We start from the raw sequence: 22,503 nt of genomic DNA, 5'->3' as shown, positions 1-22,503 counted from the left end.
TGTTTTCACACTGAGCCCACACACACCCTCAGATGGACTAATTGCTGTCCTCACTATCACCCTACCCGTTTAAAGCTGAAATACACATACGCAAAGATGATAATAATGATATATGTTGTGCAAGGTGTTAGCAGAGGGTTGAGGATCACTAGGAGAAATGGTAATGATCAATTAGATGAAAGAGTTGCCGGTGATTAAAAACACGGAGGACTTTCGAAGGGCCCGGAGAGAAGTCTGCAGACATCATCGACTCGCCTTTTTCTTCCCTCGGTTACAGTACAACAATACGCACTCGCTGCGCATACACACACACATGCACACACACAGACACACACACCCAGCCACCCACTCGCTGCCATTAAGATTGAAATGGGCTGCAAATTGAAACCCTCCTGTGACTGCCAAAAATGTAAGTACAGAACAACAAAGGAGAGGCAGGAAAAAGACTGATAAGGAGGGAGACACAGACTGGTTTGTGGTCCAAAAACTTGTGCGGCGTCCAGTATTTGTTGTGTTACGACGTCATTATCGTGCAGTGGCGAAGTCGTGTCACAGGTCATCAGTTACTCACCAGTTTCCCGTCGCTTATTACATTAGGAACCTAAACAGAGCCTGAAATCCAATTTACTGAACTATTCAATGTTTCTACTTAGAGACTGAAGACACACCCGAACATTTCCCACAGAAATAGAGCAGTAGAGACAAGGGATGCACAGGGAGAAAATGCATAGAAGCCGCCATGCTCCATGAAGTTGTTGGAGGAGCCGATGTTCTCCAGTGACCATCAGCAGATGGGCCGATGATCCCCAGCTGTGCTAAATTGGGAACACGAAGTCTGTTCTCTAAAATGACCTCCTCGTCAACAGGATGCACCCTGCAGTCACTCTTCTGTTCCTAAAGACAAGAAGAAACTTCAGAAACATCGCTTTTTTTGGACACCATTCGCAGTCAGAAGCAGCAGAAACAAAAATCCACTAAGAATTGCCCCAGAGACTCGAGCACGACATTGACTTGACAAGGATATCTCTCGCCCTCCTCTCTCCCCGGCCCAGTCTATTGATTCCTTCTAGACGGATAAGCATATGTTGTCTCTTTTATCAGTGCAAATGGCACCGGACTGGATTCCCCCCCTCCCGACCTCCAGGGACGGCAGCCCGGCCGTGATCTTGGGCTTTGACTGCTGGTTTAAGCGAGCCTCAAATTTGAAACAGACATGATATTGGAGACGGGTTTGGATCGACGCTCCGCTCTTCCCAGTCCTTCATCCCAAACCTGCATGCGGGCAGAGGTCAATGCTTACCTGATCAATGCACGAGCACAATCGATCCACGTACTTTGGCTTCCACAAATCGCTGCTTCGCGTGCAACAGGGTTGGCTGATGCCGAGCTCTCTTGATGTGGGATGGAAGGTAGCACTGGGAAAGATTCCCATGGCAACAAGACGCATGTGTCAAGACTGTGATTGCCAGTGTTACTAATAACAAGCGTGTTTTGCTCACTGAATGAATAATGATTTGGCATAAAGCAGTTGTGTGATTTGTTCCGGATCAAAATAGCGTTAAATTAAGGTTCAGCTACTTTTGCTGGCATGAGCCTTCCATATTTGAAAGCTTTGCAGGCACTTTGGTGTTATTTCTTGCCATGTTGTGGTTGTGTCAACACCCGCTTTGGCCGAGACAAGGAGTAGGATAATGTTTGCTGCACATTGCAGCATTAAAAATGCCGTCAGAAGCACATAGTGTGCTTTTTAAAGTAGAATTTATGTTTAAGGGAGTATTGGAAATCGGAGGGGAGTGAATGACATTGCACGTTCTATTTAGACTTCACAGGAACTGTTGTGTGCAGTTACTGACTCTGTTGAGTGCTTGAAATTGTTGTTATGATGTTCAAGTGCAGCAATAGTGGCCCCACTGACAAAATTGCGTGGAAATGACTTGCTCTCCGACACTTCTGTCAAATTTGACCGAAGCTATTTCAGTTTAGCACAACGGAAACGCCACCTTTGCCAGATAACTCGGGGAGGAAACCAGGAAGCACACACAGCTGTTATCTGCTTGTAATGTGGTATTATTAGAGAAGGAAAGAGAGAGATGGAATCAATCAGCTTCCACGTGCGTTCATAGCCGCCTGTAACTGCTGTATTCTGCGGATTGGACACCCGCGTTGCCCCAGATTTACTCGGCTATACTGTTTTTCATCAACTCAAGGGACAAGATTACATAGAGTCTGAAAGCAATGTTGGTCGTAGTTAAAAGTAAAAGCCTTTCAATTATCTGCTGGCCACACCGAGTGGAATGGGACTTTTGGTTGAAATGTGTTGAATCAGGATGGTTTGTTTTATTCTGAGCCATTTAGTTTTCCCTTCCTGGTGAAATCTGCCAAAGAACCGGCCCAAAAATCCACAAATGTGTAACACTGCAAACAGGCTCCTCTTGCTGCTTCCTCCGTCTTTGTGCCGTTCATTGCTGTGCTGGGTAGAGAAATACCGAAACATCGTGGATTACAAGGTCAGGGAAATGCCACAGCGCGGCGCTGCCCGGGTTCAGTGGAGCCACAGACGTCTCCTCACTAGACTGCCCGGCTTTACAGTCTAGTTCTTTGTTTTGTCTTTGCACAATTCCATTTCATGTCAAATGAATCACCTCTCCTCTGTTGGCTTGGTGTGTTCCCTCCTCCCTTGACTTGGATAACGGATGTTCCCCTTCAGACTGACGCCTCATCGTGTCCCTGTTCCCCGGGAGCACAGCGGTCAAGGTAACACGTGCAGAGTTGCACATTCCAGGAGGGACGGCTGCGGCCTTGTCTGTCTGTTATCATTGTCGCCCTGCCCTTAGTTCTCTACCAAATAACCTCAGTGCAAGTGCTTCTGTGGGGGCTAACATGCACACAGAACCAGGTTTTTAGAGATGCACATTGATACATGCGCACACGTGGCAGATGGTTGAAGCTGCGCTCTGACGGAGGCTAAAGCACGGGGCACCTCCACTCTTCAAAGTCCATTCGCCGCTCCTCTCGCTGCTTATTCCAACGCCATCTGCACCCAGGAACACTCGTGTTACTTCAAACAAGGACATGGCTTCTTTTTTTCATTTTTTTTTTCATTATTAGTCGATAGCAGTGACACAATTTGTTTCTTCTTTCGGAGAAGGCAAGTGTTCATCATTTGATACAGTTGGCACAATATGGCTTCTCGAGTAAGAGATGAAGAGAAAGAGGACGGACAACGTGAAAACGTTCGGCGGCATGAAGCTGTTTGCGTTGGAGAAGGAAACGGAACGTGGGTCCTTTGTTACGCGGCAGCCAGGTTTTTCCCCGACTCTCCGCTCAGAAGAGTAGTCATTTATCTCGGTCGCTCAGACAGCGTTTTGGGGAAATGATAATAGGTTTTTAGAGAAATAGAAAGGCGCTGATTCCTTTCATCGTGGTCGTCGTCCTTTCACCGTCACCTCGTCCCATTCTCCTCCATCGCCTGCTCTCCTTTTGTCCTTTCCTCCCGTAATCCTCTACTCCTACTTTTCCCTTTTCCATCCCTGCCTCGCGCTCGGCCCCGCCCCCAACACTCCCCCTCCTCTCTCCCCTCCCTCCCCCCCCCCCGCTCCCCAGATCGAGGTAGCGTGTTATTAATAAGGCAGCCTATGTGCTCGCCGGTGTGTGTTAGGGAGAGATAAGCACAGGTAGAGAGAGTTACATAAGCCGCTGTTGATTACTGTGGAGGAGAGGGGGGAGGAGGAGGGAGGGGGGGGAGACGCTGGCTGTTCCTCAGTAAGTACATTGTGCTCTAATGTCGCCTGTATGGCGGTTGATAAGTAGCCGAGGCGTCTGGGGCCGGTTGAAGGAACACTCGCTGGGTTGGGCTCCCGGTGGCGACATGCGTCGTAGATTGAGAGTTTGTTTTTCTGTTTAACAGGGATCTCTACTTCGGGGTTTACAACATTAATAATACACTTTGAATAATCTGCTTCATGAATCCAGACTACACTCATTTAAAGGTAGTGCATCTATTTCATCCGCGGCTGGTTTCTCTTTTCCGTGAGAAGAACGAAAGCAACCGTTCATCGATCACAGTGTTGCTCGTGTGGCCATAGACCTCCATTGTTGTGCCTTTATCGGGAACGATGAGCCGCACCAGACGTACTGGCTGACCGGGTCATTCAGAACCAAACACAGGCTTTGTAGTTTATCCCACATACTCTGTTCTGCTGCTGTAATTACTTATAAACATGTAGTGGAATGGCTCCACTCAACAAAAAAAAATGTAACTATGGATTTATGAGCCATCTTAAGACCTACTGACAGCAGATCGGTTTAAAGGAGGTCTACGCCCATTTTACAAATTTAAACATCTTAGTAAAAAGTCAGTCAGTCAGTAGATTCATTTTTAGAATCAAAAGGAAAATTCATTTAAACTTAATTTTAAATCCAACATTGTATATTCTACTGCCTCACATTATTAAAAGCCCCCCCTATAAAAGGGCTTAAAACAATAAGCATACCGTTATTTTTATTAACACATTTTTACAAGCTGGTTCAGAAAACCAAGCAAGGAACACATAGCAAATTTCAATGGAAAAGAAAGCAGTGGATGGTTCAAATCAATGATGCTGGTTGCTTTCACATTATCACACACCTCATACACCTACATGTGTGTGTCGGATCCCGTTTCAGTCCACCATTAGATATTTTTCCCCTCACATTGATCTTTTCCTCCTCTCCAGCGATCCTGAAAGGTGCTAACAAGGAGTGTTACACAAACACAGCACAACCTTCAACCGTGGCCGAGGGCCGACTTCACCACTCTGCGTCCTACGCTGTATTTCACTACCTGAAGCTGGCGTCATTGTTGGGGCCTCACGCTTATTCGACATTCAAATCTTAGAGAAGGGGATAATAATGCACAAATGATGGGGCGATTGGGTCAACTAGCACCTCACCTCCCTACAATGCCGTCCTACAAACTCAAGGACAAGAGCTGCTATTGGACACTTAAACAACAACACACGGAGATAATAAATCTCTCCCACATTCACAACCGGTCACGGAGAATTTCAAATGATCACGAACTCTTCTGTTACTCTTTTCACACTTCATTCTCAACAGGCCCTCTTCAAGTCATCACTTAAGTGTGTGTGTGTGCGCGCGTGTGTGTGTGTCGTGCGCCGTGCCTCCATCTGTATGCCGAACAGTTGTCCAGAGGCCCTCCTGCCAGAACTGGCTTAGGAGCAGCTCAATGCCAAACAAGTGTGAGGATTAAAGGACGAAGACGGCCCTCAGCGGAGGGAGTGGACGAGTGGTGCACTCCTCTTCCTTAACTACCGCTGAGGTGCCCTTGAGCAAGCCTCTTGGAGGTGCTGTGTGACTTGCAGCAGGAGGTGATTGTGAAATCCAAGGTATCAAGGTGAAGCTCAGGGGTTGGATGAGCAGAAATGCTTATTGCATTTTTACAAGCTCTCCCATAAGACGCAGCAGTGACCTCCGCATTACCTCGCCCGCGGCACATGCGCGACAACTGCCGTAACAAACAAAAGAGTATCGGTTGTGGATCCCATTAGAATTGTTATTTTTTTCTGCCTCTGACAAACTAATTAAAATGCTCAGGTACAGAGTTGGCACAGTAACAGAAGTTAGGAAAGGGAAAAATGTGAAGGCCAGTCAGGGGAGAAGGAGGCGGATAGATGGAAAAATAAATAAATAAATCAAGAATAATAATTTACACTGAATGCTATTGAGATCTTCCAGCAGGTGGAAGGCAAATGCTTTTGTTTAGGTTTGTGCCGAGCAGAGTGAATCAGTGTAGATTGTTGTCGCTGTCACACTTTAAAGTACTTGACTGCTGCAGGAAGACATTGATCACTACAGCTTTCCCCTGAATGTGTAAAGTAAAAAAATAGTAAGCTTCAACCAAGTCTATTAAAGAGTGTCTTTTTGTTTCAACGCCTGGCTGGAAAGTAAGTAACCTTGTGCTGCCTGTGTCCTGCAGAGAGGAAAAGAACAAAAAGGGGCAGGGAGACGGTCGAGGTGCTCCTTCAAATAAGAATTCAAGGGAGCGAGCGCCATGAGACATTCCAACAGGAAGTATTAAAAAAAAAAAAAAAGAGCCGCGGAGAGGGCTGCCATGTACGAAAAAATGTGGAATAACAATAAGGAGGGTTTTTATATGTGAGAAAGAGACTGCACACAATAATGCTCAAACACAAAAATCCCCTTTTATTCAGTCCCCGTCACGCAGACATGCCTGTGTGCACACACAGTATTATGCAAATAGTCTCTTCGGCAGAGTGCTGCTGTCACTGGGCGAGCGTCCTTTGGGCCATCCAGGCAGCCTCATTAAAACAAGGAGCCGCATCCATTAACGGATGGCAGTGCGCACGTGCGCACATACGTACATTTAGCGTACATACAGTCGGTAACGCACACAGAGCATCCGCTCGCGCCAATAAGTACCGCCCGTGGAGCACAGTCGCTTAATGCTCCTCTCAGGTGGCAGTCAAAAAAGAAATATCTCCAAGGAAACGGCTCAAATGTCACCGAGAACAATGCTTGGAGGGAGTGTGTGTGTGGCTGGCTGGGACTGGAGCTGGCATGGAGGAAGAATGGACTGTGTGCCTTTAACAGGACTCGGGACCAAAGACACAATACAGCCTCACATGCAGTCTATGACTGGTGTGTGTGTGTGTTGCTTTTCCTCTTTTTTTCTGTAGGTTAAAAAACAAAACAAAACAAAGTCTCCTACTTTGCGATGTTGTGTCTCAACCCTGTAAAGTAAAAGGGGCCCGTGTTTGTTTTTGATCTGCTGGCCCCGCAGGTGGCTCCCGAGGCGTGGGCTTCATCCGCTTTGACAAGAGGATAGAGGCCGAGGAGGCCATCAAGGGCCTGAACGGACAGAAGCCGACAGGCGCCGCCGAGCCCATCACGGTCAAGTTCGCCAACAACCCCAGCCAGAAGACCAGCCAAGCCCTCCTGTCACAGCTCTACCAGTCCCCCAGTCGCCGATACCCCGGCCCCCTCCACCACCAGGCGCAGAGGTTCAGGTGAGTGCTGTGGCGGGGGCCGTGCGAAGGATCGTGTAGGAGCAGGTGGGGTAGGATTCAGGGTGGTGGTGCTGTATACTGGGTGCATGGTTCCTGAGGTGCGTAATGCAGAGGGGGACGGTTTTCTGATGTTTATCCGGTGACCGCCTCCAAACCTTAACGGGACTGGATTCCGTTGCTCGTTGGTGAGTTGTAAAGTGGGAGGAGGCATTTACGCTGCGCCCGGTTCCAGAAGTAAAAGTCCCGTCCGTTTTGTCCATAAAAAATGTCAAGTGACGCACGCCTACAGGCACGAGACGGATGGATGAATTATTATTAAACATTTTTAATCATTGAAAACATCTGGATTAAACATGTTAAAACTATGTCAAGTTAACTATGTCTACCAAGTTAACTACCATGCTGCTTTTTGTTACATTTGTAGCATTTCTAGATTAAATATTTAGTTTTGTTATAGTTAATACTAAATATTATTACCCCGCAATAATTTAAATGGCTCCAAAATTAAGCTATAACACTGTTGGACTGGGAGCCTTTTAACAGTAGGAAATATACTTCCAAGAAGCTGCTCCTCCTACTTCCCAGCTCTGTGGCAGACATGATGAAACAATGCATTGAATCAAAGTACTGTATCAACATATTATGCTGTAGAATAAGAAGATCTCCAGGTCCAAGTTAAGCATTAAGCAAAGGAAATAATATTCTTCAGCTTGATATCATGATATCAGATCATGAGTTATGTCATCCAACTCATGGCGTAATTAACATTTAAAATACGTCTGAACATCCTATTTGTTTGTTATAATTAAGTGGCCAAGTGGATTCCTATTTCATGTGAGGAAATTGAATGTCGCCAGTCTCACACTCAACAGCAATTGTTTTTGGTCGATGTAGCAAGAAATTAGTTTAATAAAAGGAAACACGTCCGTTTTCTAAAACAAAAGGCCCGATTTGTAAAAATCCTTTGAACCAAGCGCAATTTACGATGTTCGAAGGGGGGACGTTACACCGGCACAGAGAGCGCGTGAGTCACAGCGACGTCAGTGATGCAACTTTTCTCCTGGGAACATTTATTTCAGCAGCGGCTTCCCCCCTTTTGAACAGCAGGTGTGCGCTGTGCACCTGGAGCAGGTGTCAATAGATCAGGTCCTGTGAGCGCTCCGAGAGGAACCGCTCACAAGAGACTGTGGGGTTCACAACTACGTATTTCCCCTCATTTCATCATAATGCCATCACCATGTCAACAATTCTCACAACATTCCCTGAGAATCCTGGGCAAAAAAACAGGACTTTTTGATAATAATATTGTAATTGTTTGTCAAACTTTTTGCAGGATTTACAAAACATAGTATGTGCTAAATTAAAGTTATTTAGGTGAGACCACATTAAATTTAATGAAAAGACTAAATAAAACCAGCAATGCCAAAATATCTTGAAGCTGTCCTGTAAAAAATGTTTTTTGCTCAGGTCATTTACCTGCACAACAAGCACGCAATGGCTGTGAAGCACTGAACATATCGCATCCTCACTGCGCATTTTCAGCCACTCACTAACAAACATATGTATAAATATGTATATATATATTAATATTAATATTTACAGTTGGGCTTACTTTCTTGAGGTTGTGTCACCTTTAACCTCACCAAAACACAACGGGCTGATTGTATGATATTACCGTGTGGAGAGAGAATGTGTGCTTATACAATTTCCTCTCTCTTTCAATAACACTAAGCCGCTCGTGCTGTTTACTCTCTATCAAAGTCAGCGCTTGGAAGGTATTTTTCTTCTGGAGTGGCTTCCCTGGTGTGACACCTGAGCGATGTAGCGTGGCTGTGTGTCTGTGATACGCCAAGCCAATTTACAGGCTCCACAGGAGAGCTGTCGCTTCTCATCACAACTCACAACCACAGGACACTTCTGCACTGTGTCTCCGTGCTCCAACGTCCTCCACCAGAAACCTCAACGCTGTAGAAGTTGGAAAGGTGCTCGATCTAATAACCCTGCGCTATTGTTTCTTCCCTTAAAAAGAGACTAAATTAAATCTAAAGTGAGTAATGTAACATTAGGATGTTTTAAAAAGGCAGATACTACGTAACACAAATAGAGTCACAACTGTATCAAGCTTGTGCGACTACATCACATATTGTATCTATGCGCTCGTACTCCGAAGCCCCGGATCCCGGCTCGTCTCCAGTCCTCTGTCGGTAACCAATGGCGCTAATTAGCAAATTAGCCTTATTATATCCAGGGCAGGAGCCAATTGAACACATTTTTGTTTAAAACAAAAAACTAAGAGAGAAGACATAAACACCCATTCCTTCATTAACAAGCATTGAGAGAGAGAGAGAGCACAAAAGCTCCATTGTTTGGATAAATCTTTGTAAAGAGCTGGCGCACATCAGTGTGCTTTCATGCCTGTGCGAGAGGAACAGGTAGAGAGAGAGACACACATGCACAGTGCACACATACACTATAACAGTGCTCTTCAGTCCTCATCCTGCAAAGTTCTGCAACGTTTCCAATTTATAAGATACTTAACTACAATTACCTGGCATCCCGGGGTTTAATTGGACCCGATTAGAAGATTACTTATCTGTTATTACTTACATGCAATGTAAATTAGATTTAAAATGATCAAAACATTTTTGTGATTGTTATTTTACAACCTATTAATAATAGCCTTCAAAAACTCATTACTTTCTTAATTGCAATTCAATAATAAATAAATAATAATATTGCTTTTGAATGGTGCAATAATCGAGTAGTTCTAATAGAATATTCAATTGTTGACACCATATAGCAAGCAGTTTGGGGTTAGGGTTAGAGGTTAAAGAAAGCAAGTGCTTGACTGAAAGAGAGAAGGAGAAACAACCTGCGTAGGCGAAGCAAAGTCAGAGACAAGAGGAACAAGGCGTCGCTGGCGCAGCTGTTGCTCAATAAGCCGTGGACCCTGTCCATTAGGCCAGAGGAGTTAATAAGACATGAGACAGGCCCGACCCAAGAGAGGAATGAAGGTCATCGAGGCACCAAGCAGACTGCATCCATCCAAGAGGCTTCCATATTTCATTCAGCCCACAGGTCTCTGCAGTACACACACACACACACACACACACACACAAACACAAACACCATCTCTCAAACAGAATGCTCTCTGGCTGACTGGCTCTCACTTACAGGCCAAGTTGTAATGAAACTACAGCATTTCCCAAAACCTAACCCCTTTTAGACATAGGACGCCCTCCAAATAACACAGAGCCATTCCACCTGACTCGTTTGCACTTAACAGGTTGACCCCCCCCCACCACCAGACGGACATTCACCATTTCATGGCTAGTTCAATGTTCAGTTGTGTTTTTGTTGGTCCACTTCATAGAACGCATACTTATACTAGTCACCTCTCTCGCTCACCATCATTCAAATGCCAAACCATTACACTGACAGAAGAGATGGTTTCCGGTCATCTCAGGTGTTCTCTCAATGGAGTCAACCCAAATTAAAGACCGTAGATGGAAATCATATTTTCTCTTCTGCCGAACCATCAACGTGGTGTGGCGTTATTGAATGGAAACCCACATGCAATTTCTGCATGTACAGTAAAGCCACGATTTGCCCGGGCATGGCACTATGGCTAGCCTAGCACGCTAGCATAGCCTCCCCGTGCCGCGCCATTAGCGCGCCGAGTGCGACAACAACACTGAAGTGTCCGTGGCTGTAGTATTGTATTGAACAGTCAACCCGTCACACCTGCAGTGACGTCATCGGGTGCAGGACTATGCCGCAGCCTGTGAGGCAGCCGAGCACACCGATGCCGCCGTAGCTTCATTAGCGGAAGATAGCGTTTTCTGGTGGGGCTCCTCAGTGTAATGGGCCAACTATAGATGGGTTTGTTTGTTCTTGAGTGAGGAGGACCATGCAGTTCCTATGGGGACTTAACATTAGTTCCATTGAGTGAGTCGACCATCTGCCCGCCATTAACCCCAGAACCCTCCTTCTCTTTACAGGCTGGACAATTTGCTTAATATGGCCTATGGCGTAAAGAGGTAATTAAAAACTTCACCCAATGCCAGATGTCCATGTTGACTCAATGATTTTTTCAATATCCTTTTTTTCTGTTCTTTATATTTATTCTCATTAGTTTACATTTTCTTGTATTTTTGCAGTCACTTTGCGTTTGACAATTTGTTCTCGGTCAACTGCATTTTTGGTTCTTTTGATTTGTTTGGGTTTCTTTTCTCGTAAGCTTGAGTTGGTTTTAAAACCCTACCAATCAGTAAAAAAGAAAGAAAATCAGTCTTTGTTGTCAGTGGTGATGAATTTGCTTTGTTTTGATTATGACGAGTGCTGGTTTCTGTGTATTGAATGGATTTTGTTCTCTGGTGTAATACTCTTAATTTCTAGGTGTGATTTCTTTCTACCGGATTCAGGTTCTCCTGCCTCATTGTCACGCTACAGCTACTGCTTCAGAAGCTTCAGAAAAGTCTTGATAAATAATTTTAAGTAATTTCTCAATTCATCACTTTACCCCAATTACCCCAATACAGCATTAGAATGAAAACCCCTTTACATCCACTATCAAGTATTTACACAATCCTCTGTGAAACAGATGCACATCTGAGCAGCCATTACAAAATGACCTATTGCCTTCATTTCTCGGCGTTACTAGCTGGCATGAGGTGGTGTTCAGCGAGGACACGGGATGAGGCTGGATGAACCTGGATCCCTGCTGGAAACAGGAAACGCTGTTTCACTGCAGACAGCTCCAGCTTTGCTCGGCACTGCTCTGCTCAATTTCCTTCCTTTTTGCCTCCCTGTTTCATTTTGCTTTCCCGCTACCGTAGGTCTTGCGTAACCCTGAGCTGTGGTGGAACTGTGGTGATGGATGTTTCATGTGGGCACCGTGGCATCCTGCATGTTGCGAGCACAGGGGACACCATCCGAAGGCAGTTTAGCAACTCAAACAGAGATGAAGATTCATCACGAGGGAACTTTTTCCCTTAGCAAGTTCCCTTGAAAAGCTGTTATAAGCCCAGTAGGCACCGTGGCCTCACTTTATAATTTCATCAGGGTGAAAATAGTGTCTAGTTGAGTCGTCCTGATTGCAAAGCATGCCATCAACCCAGGAGTGCTTTTCACTGATCTGTGGTTATTATTTGAAAGGAAAGAGAAGAAAGCTGTTAAGAGCTGGAGATGGTTTGCTTTAAAAAAAAAAAAAAAAGGACAGACTAGATATCTGGTCAGCTACACTGTTGCTATGCAACCCCTGGTCTCGTCTGTGACATTGGTTAGCGTTTGGTCCCCCGCTCTGATGGTAACGCTCTCATGCACATTTACAGACACAAGTGTGCGCACAGACACCGGCAAGCGCGTCTCCACATTCTCGCCTCCAACCCGCCACACAAACCTCCCCGCATACTTCAGCTTCTGTTTCCGAGCCCAGCAGGAGGGGCTTGAACGCAGACAAGCGTGTCAGACCATGCCTCGGCGTGCTGAACCCAGTCAAGACTCTCCACAATGGAGGACATTTTTACAAAGGATTGGGAACCTTTTGTCGTACAGTTTGCAGCTGCAGCGACCCTTTGATGAATATGGAAACATCCCTGTCCCTCAGTCTTACATCTAGTACACGCTACTATAAGCTATTTCCATCTTATCATACGTTTATACAATATAAAACATATAATCTCAATAAAAAGTATCCAAAGAGCAACAAGAATCTACCCCTCTAGGTGCTTTTATTTGCATCCAAGGCAACTACAATGGCCAGAAGCAAACTCTGCATGACCAAAGTCACGCAGGAAGGTCGCGGTGATTGCCCGCCGTGCGTAGTCGCTGGAGAGAGCGAGAAGGGGTGGGGGCCCCTGAGCAGAAAGCAGCGCTATCGATCAGTGCCACCAGCTCTGGAATAGAACAGAGCAGAACGCCCTGCAGACTGCGAGAGAAGTCAGAGGAATACACTTTGTACCTTAACGCCACTGGGCTGTAAAGTGGTTCTATTTTCCATTTAGTTTGCTCCCTCTTCTTCTTCTTCTTGGTTAAGAAAGCAGCCTTCTCCGAGACAGCTGCAGCAAAGCGGAAATCTCAATTAAAGCACACCCAATAATGCCCATAGTCGTTTCATGGGGAGAGGTGGCATAAGAAATGATCCCTTTTATCTCATTTACCTTTTATTTAAAAGTGGGGACTTTTTTCCCCTCCTTTCCCTTCCCTTTGAGCGGAAAGGCAATTAAGTGAAGTCAACTGAGAGGATTCAAATCTCTTGCATCACAAGAAAAAGGAGGAGATTATTAGGCGAATGAGAAGAGATTTAGCGGGCTGGTGCACGATCTTTGATAGATTTCTAGAAACGGTTTAATTCAACAACTTCCTGCAATTTAGCCCTTAAAGGAGCCACTCACAGGCACAAAGAGAGAACCTTCATCTGCATCTGCTTAAGCGGAAGTGCCGCTCCGCACTGCCGTCATTCCTTACATTCCGCTTAGAATCAAGGGGTTTACTTGGGAGTAGCTATGCAGACACACGCACACAAACTTGTGCATTTAGACATGAACACACGTGTACAATAGACATCCGCGCATGTGCAATCTATCCGACGCTGTGTATTTAGCTTGGATATCAGCTTCTGTGGTTTGAGCCAAATCCTTTAAAGATTTAAAAGGATGAAGCTTATTGTATATTATCGCTCTAGACGGAAGCTTATCAGAAAGTTAAGCGGCAGCCTTTTTATTTCAGTTGGGGGGGGGGGGGGGTGGGGGCTTGTGTTTAGATATTTGTCTCATCTTGCTGGGGATTTAGTTTTTCACCAGTTTATGGCCCCTTCATCTCCTGGATGCAAACATTGTGTTCAACCGTACACCGTAACCTCTTTTCTCCCTCTCCCCTTCTGCTCTCCCTCTCCTCTCAGGTTCTCCCCCATCACCATTGACAGCATGACCAGCCTGGTGGGCATGAACATCCCCGGGCACACGGGCACCGGTTGGTGCATCTTCGTGTACAACCTGTCACCAGATTCGGATGAGAGCGTGCTCTGGCAGCTGTTCGGGCCCTTCGGCGCCGTCAACAACGTCAAGGTGATCCGCGACTTCAACACCAACAAGTGCAAAGGCTTCGGCTTCGTCACCATGACGAATTACGACGAGGCGGCCATGGCCATCGCCAGTCTCAACGGCTACAGGTTGGGCGACCGCGTCTTGCAAGTCTCCTTCAAGACCAACAAGACACACAAGTCCTGAACTTTGACAGATAGAAGCAGTAGCCCCGCGACTTTGTCTGCTCCCAAATTGCCCCCCGATCCCCACCCCCCACTCTCCCTCCCTCCCTCCCCCACCACCACCCTCGCCCATCTCCACCCGTCCCTTAGCCCCTTCAGTCACTACCACTACCACCCTCCTACAGCCATCCAACACAGCAAACCCAAACTCCAACCGGAACACAAAGCAACCGACAAACCATCAAACAAATTGAACTAGAAATGGCTTATATTATAACTTTGGACCTATAAGCCAATGTTGCCTATGTATTACAAAATGAAGCGATGAAAATGTTGAGTTTTTTGGAAGCTCCTGTGATAATGCAGGCTTCTCTTTGTTGTATATTCTTTCTGTTTGTTGTGGTTGTTCAAATAATTTCTCTCTTCTGTGTAAACAGTAGCAACTCCCCGTATTTCCCCTTATTTCAGAGAAGAGAATGTCCTTTTTAGATTGAAACCTTTTCTCTGTCTTGATTCAGGATTTGATTTTCTTTTGTAAATCCGGATCCACTGTCGTTAGTATTATATACCTCCCCGTCGGTAAAAGGGAGGGGGCTCTTTTTTAAATTGGTGAACCATTCATTCATTTTTAGTGTGTATCAAAAAGTTCCCCTTATCTATTAAAGATGGGATTCAACAATCCCAGAAACTCTGATGTAGAAAAAAAAAAATAGAATTTCTAACATTGTTTTTGTTTTGTATCGCAAACAAAACATAATGTCTTTCCTCACAGTGGTTCAGGGAGATTGGGCGAGGGAGGGGATGGGTTAGCTTTCCTGATGACACGTTCAGTAATTTAAGAAAAAAAAATAACACTGTTGCCAAAGAGAAGATCTCTTTGCTTGAAAAAAAAAAATGCGTTTAGAAAAAGATAAGAGAAAGAAGATCTATTTTTATAAATGATAATTAAAATAAGAATTATTGAAGAATTTTTACAAGAATCTGGATTTGAAAAAAGAGAAAAATATTTTGACTGGCTAACTAGGGGGGGCCGGGGCGGGAGGGAGGGGGCACCACCTTGTCTCGTCGTTCTGCCGTGGTACTTTATAGGCTCAAAGGTTGTTTGTTTTTTGGGAAATCCAAGTTGGCAGTGATTTTGTAGATGGAAGGGATGCAAACTGAGGCAGGTGATTTTGGTAATTTTTCACATATGTACTAGTGCGTAATTATTCAACAGCGATACCCAAAAGGGAAGGAAGAGGGGTCTTTCCAAAGGCCCAACCATCCTTATAGTCCAGAGCCCAAAGCAAGAAGACCCTTTGTCCACTTCTTTTCCTGTTTGTCATCAGTTAATATGGGATATCAGTAAATAGATATATACACATCTATCCATTTAGAGAGCATACTATACATTATCTATATCATTTTCTTCGCTCTGCGTTTGTGAACTTACATTTGAAAAGAACTTCCTTTTAGCGATCAACAGTAGGTGCTATACTACATTATTCACATATCTTAAATATCCAAGTTTGTTGTTCTATGTGTTGTTTAAAGAAAAAAAAACTTTGATGTTGGCATTGAATTGAGCTGCTGTTCCTTGTTTAATATTTGTTTATTGTTGGCCCAAAAATCTGGTGAGACTATCTCTGCTGAGTAACCAGATGAACGAATTTGGGCCTTGTAAGAATCACTGAACAAATTTTGATTTTGTATTTTTTTTTTTTTTGGCTTGCTGACTTTTAGGTTACTTGCTGAGCGTGAAACGTTTGTCAAAACTAAATGATGATTAGCTAGTTCCGTTAGTCTAGATATTTGTTTCCTGAAAAAGGATCTATGACAACTGTGTCTTTATTTGCTGTGTACAAATAGATGATATATATATACATAGTCTACATTTGTTTTACAATATCTACTGTACTATATGAGTTGTCACTGTTATTTTGTTTGAGCTTGTCTTTTTCATATGACAACTTATTATGAAGTGGTGGTTCAGTTACTTAGAAAAACTTGTGAGGAAACTGTTCAATTGTTGTCACGTTGCTTGTGGAGAAAAAAAAAAGAAAAAGATTTGGATTAACTTTCAGTTAGCTACCGCGGCAAAAGAAACCGAACAAAAGCTTAGAATATAACTGTATTCGTTTATCCGTTTACTTACTTATTTTTTAAACTATTTATTTTTCTATTTATTTGTATTTATTATATATTTATTAATTGGTTAATTAATTTATCAGTGTATTTATTTGTTTCATCGTCTGTGTATTTGCGTGATTCTGGTACAGGGAGGGGGCGTTTCTGAGCAAAAGGGAACAAAGCGACTAGTGGGGAGGCTCTTCCAGTAGTCCACTGCACTGAGAGAACTTTTAGTACGTTCGTGCTTTGTACCAATATATCAAAATTACAATATAAAAAAATCTAAAAGTCAAGAAAACTGAAAAAAATGTCCGGAGGGTTGGGGGACGCTCTTCCCTTATTACTAGAAACAGTTACTCGCTATGCATAACCTAGTTAATAGTTAAATTTGCTATTGCTTTTTTCTTGTCTTGTTAAAATGAAATCTTTAGATCTTTTTCAATAAAGTTTAGTCTTAATAGAATGTTATAAACAGTCGTTCTGGTTCAATATAACCTGTGATAAGTTTGTGTTGTTCTAAAAAGCCACTCCGTCCACACCCTCCCTCCACTTACTACCGCTTTGTGATGAAACCTTATGCAAAAATGTGGGTCTGAAAGCATAGTTTTCAGTAAAACATTTTATATAACATTCAGCTCTTGGAGGCTTGGGCAGATACATTTTGAAAAAGAGCAGATGCCCATTGTTGTTTGAGGGTCATTCATTGCACTGGACTGAATCGGTCAAAATCACCGAAGAGTCAAAACTTATTTTTAAAAATATTCATCATGTTTTCAAATGACATACCAACAAATCTTTAAAAATGAGAAATTGTTACCATTGCACACCAACTGTTATTTACAGCAGTTGTTGCTATACTTAAGAAGTACTCTGGAGGTTTGAAAAGGCATTGTACCGATTCTATATTTTATATACTCTAATATGATATATATTATATATTTTGAAAGGTGAAAGGGAAGGGAACGGTTCCAGAAGTATGAATATACGGAATTGGATTTTTTCGTTTGTTGTTAAGACTTGAAAACATGAAGGAGGTGTGTGGAGAGCATTTCAAACACTCAGACGCATGCTCGCATTAAGTACATCCTTCTCTCTCACACCTCAGTCATCTGACAGGCCGGCTCATCTTATATCGTCATTTCCATCCCATCATCATAATCTGCGCCATCCAATCACATAGTTTTCTAACGTCATAGCGGCAACAAACCAACCCGCCAACCAACCAACCAACCAACCAACCAACCAACCAACCAACGAGACCCCTTCATGCTCCCCGCCGTCGGGAGCTTGAATTATGCAACGACCCCAGTAGAATGTTGTTCTGATGTGTGAACTAATTTCCTACACTGTATGACTTTTGAACTCTTACGATGCGTGCCTGTGTTCTGCCTAGACCCTGTGTGCACGTGTGTGTGCGTGTGTGTGTGTGTGTGCGTGCATGAGTGCATGTTTGTATGCATGTTCCTTTATGTAAATGTGTGCGTGTCGTGCGCTTGTCCTCATACGTCTGTTAGCGTGGAGTACATCCAAATGTACATTTGTCACATGTTTTTGTGTAAAAAAGTGTGTGTGTGTGTGTGTGTGCGCGTGTGAGTGTTTGTGCATTTGGGTCCGTTTAGTGCACACGTATATGAACGTATACACGTGCGTGTCTCCCTGAGAGCATGTGTGCGCGCGTGAGAGCAAAATGGTGCGTGCAGTCGCTTTGAAATGTGCGTATGTGTGTGTGTGTGTGTGAGAGAGAGAAAGCGTGTGCATGTCAGGGTGTTTGAAACATGGGGCTGCGTCACTTCGCTCTATGCCCAACCCCTATGGCTCACACCATCCCCTGTAGCGCCTTATAGTGGCAGCCTGCCAGTAGGAACAACGCAGCCAGTAGTGGAGGAGGGAAGGTGAACAGAGGAACCAGGCTCTTGTCAGTTTTCATTTTCCTCCTGAGACGTGTTTGTTTACTATCTGAAAAATCTATAAACGAAATCTTTAAAGACAAAAAAGACGAAAAAATGTTCACAGGGCCCCATGACCGCGGCTCTCTCTTCTCTCTCCTGCTTATGTTATTACTTAACAATTATCAATGATGATTATTATGATTATTATTGCTATTATTCTTAGTATTCTTATTCTTATTATTAATCCAATTACTGCGATGAATGACTTCATGTTATCCTTGCTAGTTTAGGTCACTTCTGAAACTGGAAACAAAAATAAAAATCTTGCTGTAAATGTTTGTTTTTTCTTTTTCATAAAACTGTTGTGTTTGAATTATTTGTACTTTTGAATGTTGGGACAATAAAATGAGGTGTTAAGAGCTTGGATGTTTCTTCTTGTGATGAATCATTTGAATATGCAGCATACTGCATACGTAAAAAAAAAAATCACTCCTAAAATGTGAACATTTGCTTCTTTTTCTAAATTAAATTGGTTTGTTTATTTGGACAAAAACAAGCCATTCAAGGCACAAGTTATCTTGGGCTCGAAAATTGTGAAGGACGTTTCTCATCATTTTCTGGCAAGACTTCAAATTAGTAATACCACACAATAGCATTAACCGCACCAGTAAATCACAGATTTAATCTGCGTTCGATGTGACCTTTCAGCTTGTGAGGGACAGTCACGACTACGAGGCAATAACATCGCAGTCATAAAAACGCGCTGCTGGTCTCGTTCAGCCCTCTAAAGCTGCTGCTGTGAGACAGGAGAGGAGTCGGTGAGATAACGCCGTTCCTGCGTAGGACGCAAAGCCGCCTCTCGCCCCGCTACACCTGGCGTGAGGTTAATATGCGCTTATCGTCTCGTCCCATCTCTCCGCCTCGCAGTCCAAACAAAACAGCTGGAGCAAAAAAGGCCCTATACGACACGAGGCCCCTGGAGGACAGAGGACTATCACTGCTGCAGACTTCATCTGCTCGGCAATAACCATTCTTCTCATTTTAATGTCCGGTCCACGTGAACCCAGCAGCATCGCGCATTTATGATCCAAATGACACCCGAGAGCACTGCAGCCGGTTGGACTGCGATGCGTTCAGCCACTCTGGTTGTTGGCAACTTAATGATCCTCCACTCTCATCAAGAAGAAAGTAGACGGGGAGGATGTGAGTCAGCGTGTGCTCTCACAGGCGATAGCCGGCTCAATAAGTAACCGATTTAATGTGGCCGGTTTTACTGTGCCGCGACTCACTAGAAATGACTAAAAAGTAACCTTGTGCGAACGAGACGTGGCGGAGGAAGCGAAAAGCCCAAGTCGTCGGGCTTAATAAGGCTCAGTTCTCACCATGTTCTGTCACCAGGTGCAACCATATGATGCAGCCTTCTCAGTTTCTATATAAACCACTTTTCATCTGCCTGGGTGAGATCCGATCACACCCGCTCGAACGGTGTGAATGTCAGCGTCCCGCCGCGCCGCCATGCACACGTCGCCTCTGCCAAACACGAGGAGCGCGGGCCTTCGCGGTCGGAAGCGGTTGGTTCCAGAAGGAGCCGCTTGCCTTCGACGACGTCTTCCGCGGCCTCCGGTTCTCCTCGGCAGACACGCCGACGTTAATGGGATTCCTCTCCTCAGCCCCTTTTGTCCGCTTTAGAAAGATTTCACACCGCCTAATCAAAAAGGCTCGCAGACGCTCCTCGTGTTGTTTATTAACGTGCAGGCCATTTTGTTTTCGCTTTTGGCACCGACACGCTGATCTGATTGGACCGTCGGTTTAATTACAAAGTTTGTTTCAATGTTATGTTGTTGTGTATGAGGAGTTCATCCAAATCTTTGAAACCAACTTCTTGGAAAAGCTTGTTGGGTTTTATCTGATTACTGCAAGATTACAGCCGCTTTCTCTTCGAGTTTGTCTTCAAACGCCTGGTATAAGTAATAAAGTAGTGAGGCTACACATAAAGAAGCTCGAAGGGTGGGTTTAAATCCAGATTATGAACACAAGACACAAAGTCATTTATATACCATGTTGGGCGTAGTTGTATTTGCAGCTCATTGCTCAATTTGTTTTCTCTCATGATCTCTCGTTTAAACTGTAGATGACGCCGTGCTGTTTTTGCTTGATTGCTGTGAAATTGGAGAACAGCTCTGATGACCTGGTGATTTCAAGCCAATTTGCCATTTCTTTTCTGGCAGGAATTTTCTTTACTTCATGATTGTAATCACTAATTAACTGGAATAACTCATTCACAAGAAAAGGACAGAAAAACATCCAACAAGCGAATGTAAGCCGGCGTACCCGCAAGTCACTGCTCGACTTCCACTTCAGACTAACAAATTCGTGTTGCCGTTTTTTTACTCTGGAGGTCACTGAAAGTGCGGCTGCATAACGAATGCGTTGGCAGGCTGAAGTTGCATGAACAGTGTTGATGCAGCCGCTTCCTTGGAGAGCGGGTGACACTCGCAGGGGCCCATCACTGGAACCCATTCAGGACGTTTCAGTCCCTCTGGGTTCTGCTTGCAATCTGTCTCTTAGAATTTCCGGCACTAGGGGATGACACCGTTCTTGCTCCGGGGCAGCATTTCCTTGTGCGCACAATCTGTCGCCGCGTTGTGACGTACGTTGGGGCATCACGGCAACGCACGACTCACTCGGCTGACCGGAGTGAAAACCACGTAGACTCAAACCCTCTAAATCGATGCGTGGACTTTTCATCAACACATCAGACAGCTGCTTTCGTCTCAAGCGTTCCGTGCAGGTGATCTGCCGCCTGTTTTCCAGCGAGAAACTAAAAGTAAAACTTTCCTTTTAAACTCATTTGTTGCGTTTGTTGTATGACTTCCATTGAAGACGTTCAAAAGCGTTTTCACTCAGTGAGTTGACCAATTGCAAAAAAAACATCCTAATGGATTGGTTGATTAATTAGACACGACAACACTGGAAACTACGGGCCATGAAAATAGCGTATTAACCTTTGTCCCCGGGTTGTTCTAACAGTTAATTAGGATTGTTATGCGGTCAATGTGCTTCAACTGTTAACCTCTTGCAATGTCTATTCATATTTGGAGATATTGATGTCATTTATTTCGACCTTACCATGCCCTCACTATGGACATTGTTTGTGATCACATGACACTGAATTAAATATACTGCATCCTTCAGCTAGGTAATACTGTGGATAACCACGGTTAATGTAGCTCTATAAATCAGGCATTGTACAGTCTGTTGCAATGTCCAAACTTGTATGCATATGCATCACAATCATAATTTACAAAGATCAAGTTACAAAATATGCCCACTGAAGATTTAAATCCCAACCGAAGATTTGAACACAAATATAATAAAACAAACGCTTTAATATTTTTACACCAGCCTGGCTTGCCTTCCTCGTTTGTATGTGCAAAACGGCAACGTCAAATTAATTAAGCTGTTTTGTACATTCTGCAGCAGAGACAAACAGGACAGCACTTCGTCCGCTGATGACTGGACCAGCAGATGGTGTGTAAATAACGTACCTCGTCTCATGGGAGGTCTGTCGTTGTTTGCTTTGATGCACAAACCCTTCTCACTCACACAGAGTGACCCTCGCGACGTTAAAGACAAAACCGTTCATTCCATCCAATCAGAAAGAGGTGAAATAGTTTGGGACGCATGATCTGCACGACTGCAGCATAAAACATTCTCAGCCAAATGTGATCTTTAGCCTGCAAACATCTCTTGGTTTAGTTTGCATTGCATTCATTTTTTTTTTGGTCTCATCATTTACATGAGTTCAGCAGGTGGAGAAACAGTCTCTCCGTTTCAAAGGGAAGTCCGGGAACATACTCGGTTATACATCAGCCCGTCCGCTGGTGGGAAAAAAACCTTCGTGAATGTGTCATTATCATGAACAGTTGAGGCATTGACTCCGTCGGGATCGGGTCGGGTTCGGACAAAATAGTTTAAAAGCTGTCGGACTCGGGCCGGGCTCAGACAGAAAAAGTCGGCCCGATCCATGCTCTAATGTACGGCATCCCCATGACCAAACCCTTTAACAATACTTCATTAAAACGATTCATCAAATTACATTGCACCGGTGCGGCACGCAGAGCATGTAATGTAGGAGGAGGCTGGTACCATGAAGGAAGGATCAAAATATTTTAAAAAATAAAATACAAAAAATACATTACGAAATCTCAGTAACATAAGACATTTTTTCTTTCTTCTTTAAAAAGAAAAATCCATTATTGAAATTCTG

General features: G+C 44.2%; 1 protein-coding gene across 11 annotated transcripts in view; it reads left to right on the top strand.

Moving 5' to 3' along the window:
- elavl4 (ELAV like neuron-specific RNA binding protein 4) overlaps positions 1–16,279 on the top strand; it is a 63,045-nt gene extending 46,766 nt beyond the window's left edge. For 4 of the 11 annotated variants that reach the window (XM_078108460.1, XM_040184026.2, XM_078108464.1 and 1 more), the window contains exons 6-8: positions 6,803–7,028; positions 11,030–11,068; positions 13,930–16,279. In XM_078108460.1, the coding sequence (XP_077964586.1) occupies positions 6,803–7,028; positions 11,030–11,068; positions 13,930–14,257 (593 nt within the window). In that variant the 3' untranslated portion in view covers positions 14,258–16,279. Of the gene's footprint in view, positions 1–6,794; positions 7,029–11,029; positions 11,069–13,929 lie in introns of all 11 variants that reach the window. The other 7 variants (XM_078108459.1, XM_078108457.1, XM_078108463.1 and 4 more) reach the window with 3 other exon arrangements.
- Positions 16,280–22,503: the final 6,224 nt, after the last annotated feature.

The sequence above is a fragment of the Gasterosteus aculeatus genome, chromosome 8 (assembly GCF_964276395.1).
Source record: "Gasterosteus aculeatus chromosome 8, fGasAcu3.hap1.1, whole genome shotgun sequence".
Lineage (NCBI taxonomy): Eukaryota > Metazoa > Chordata > Actinopteri > Perciformes > Gasterosteidae > Gasterosteus > Gasterosteus aculeatus.
This window is presented reverse-complemented; position numbering and strand designations above follow the sequence as displayed.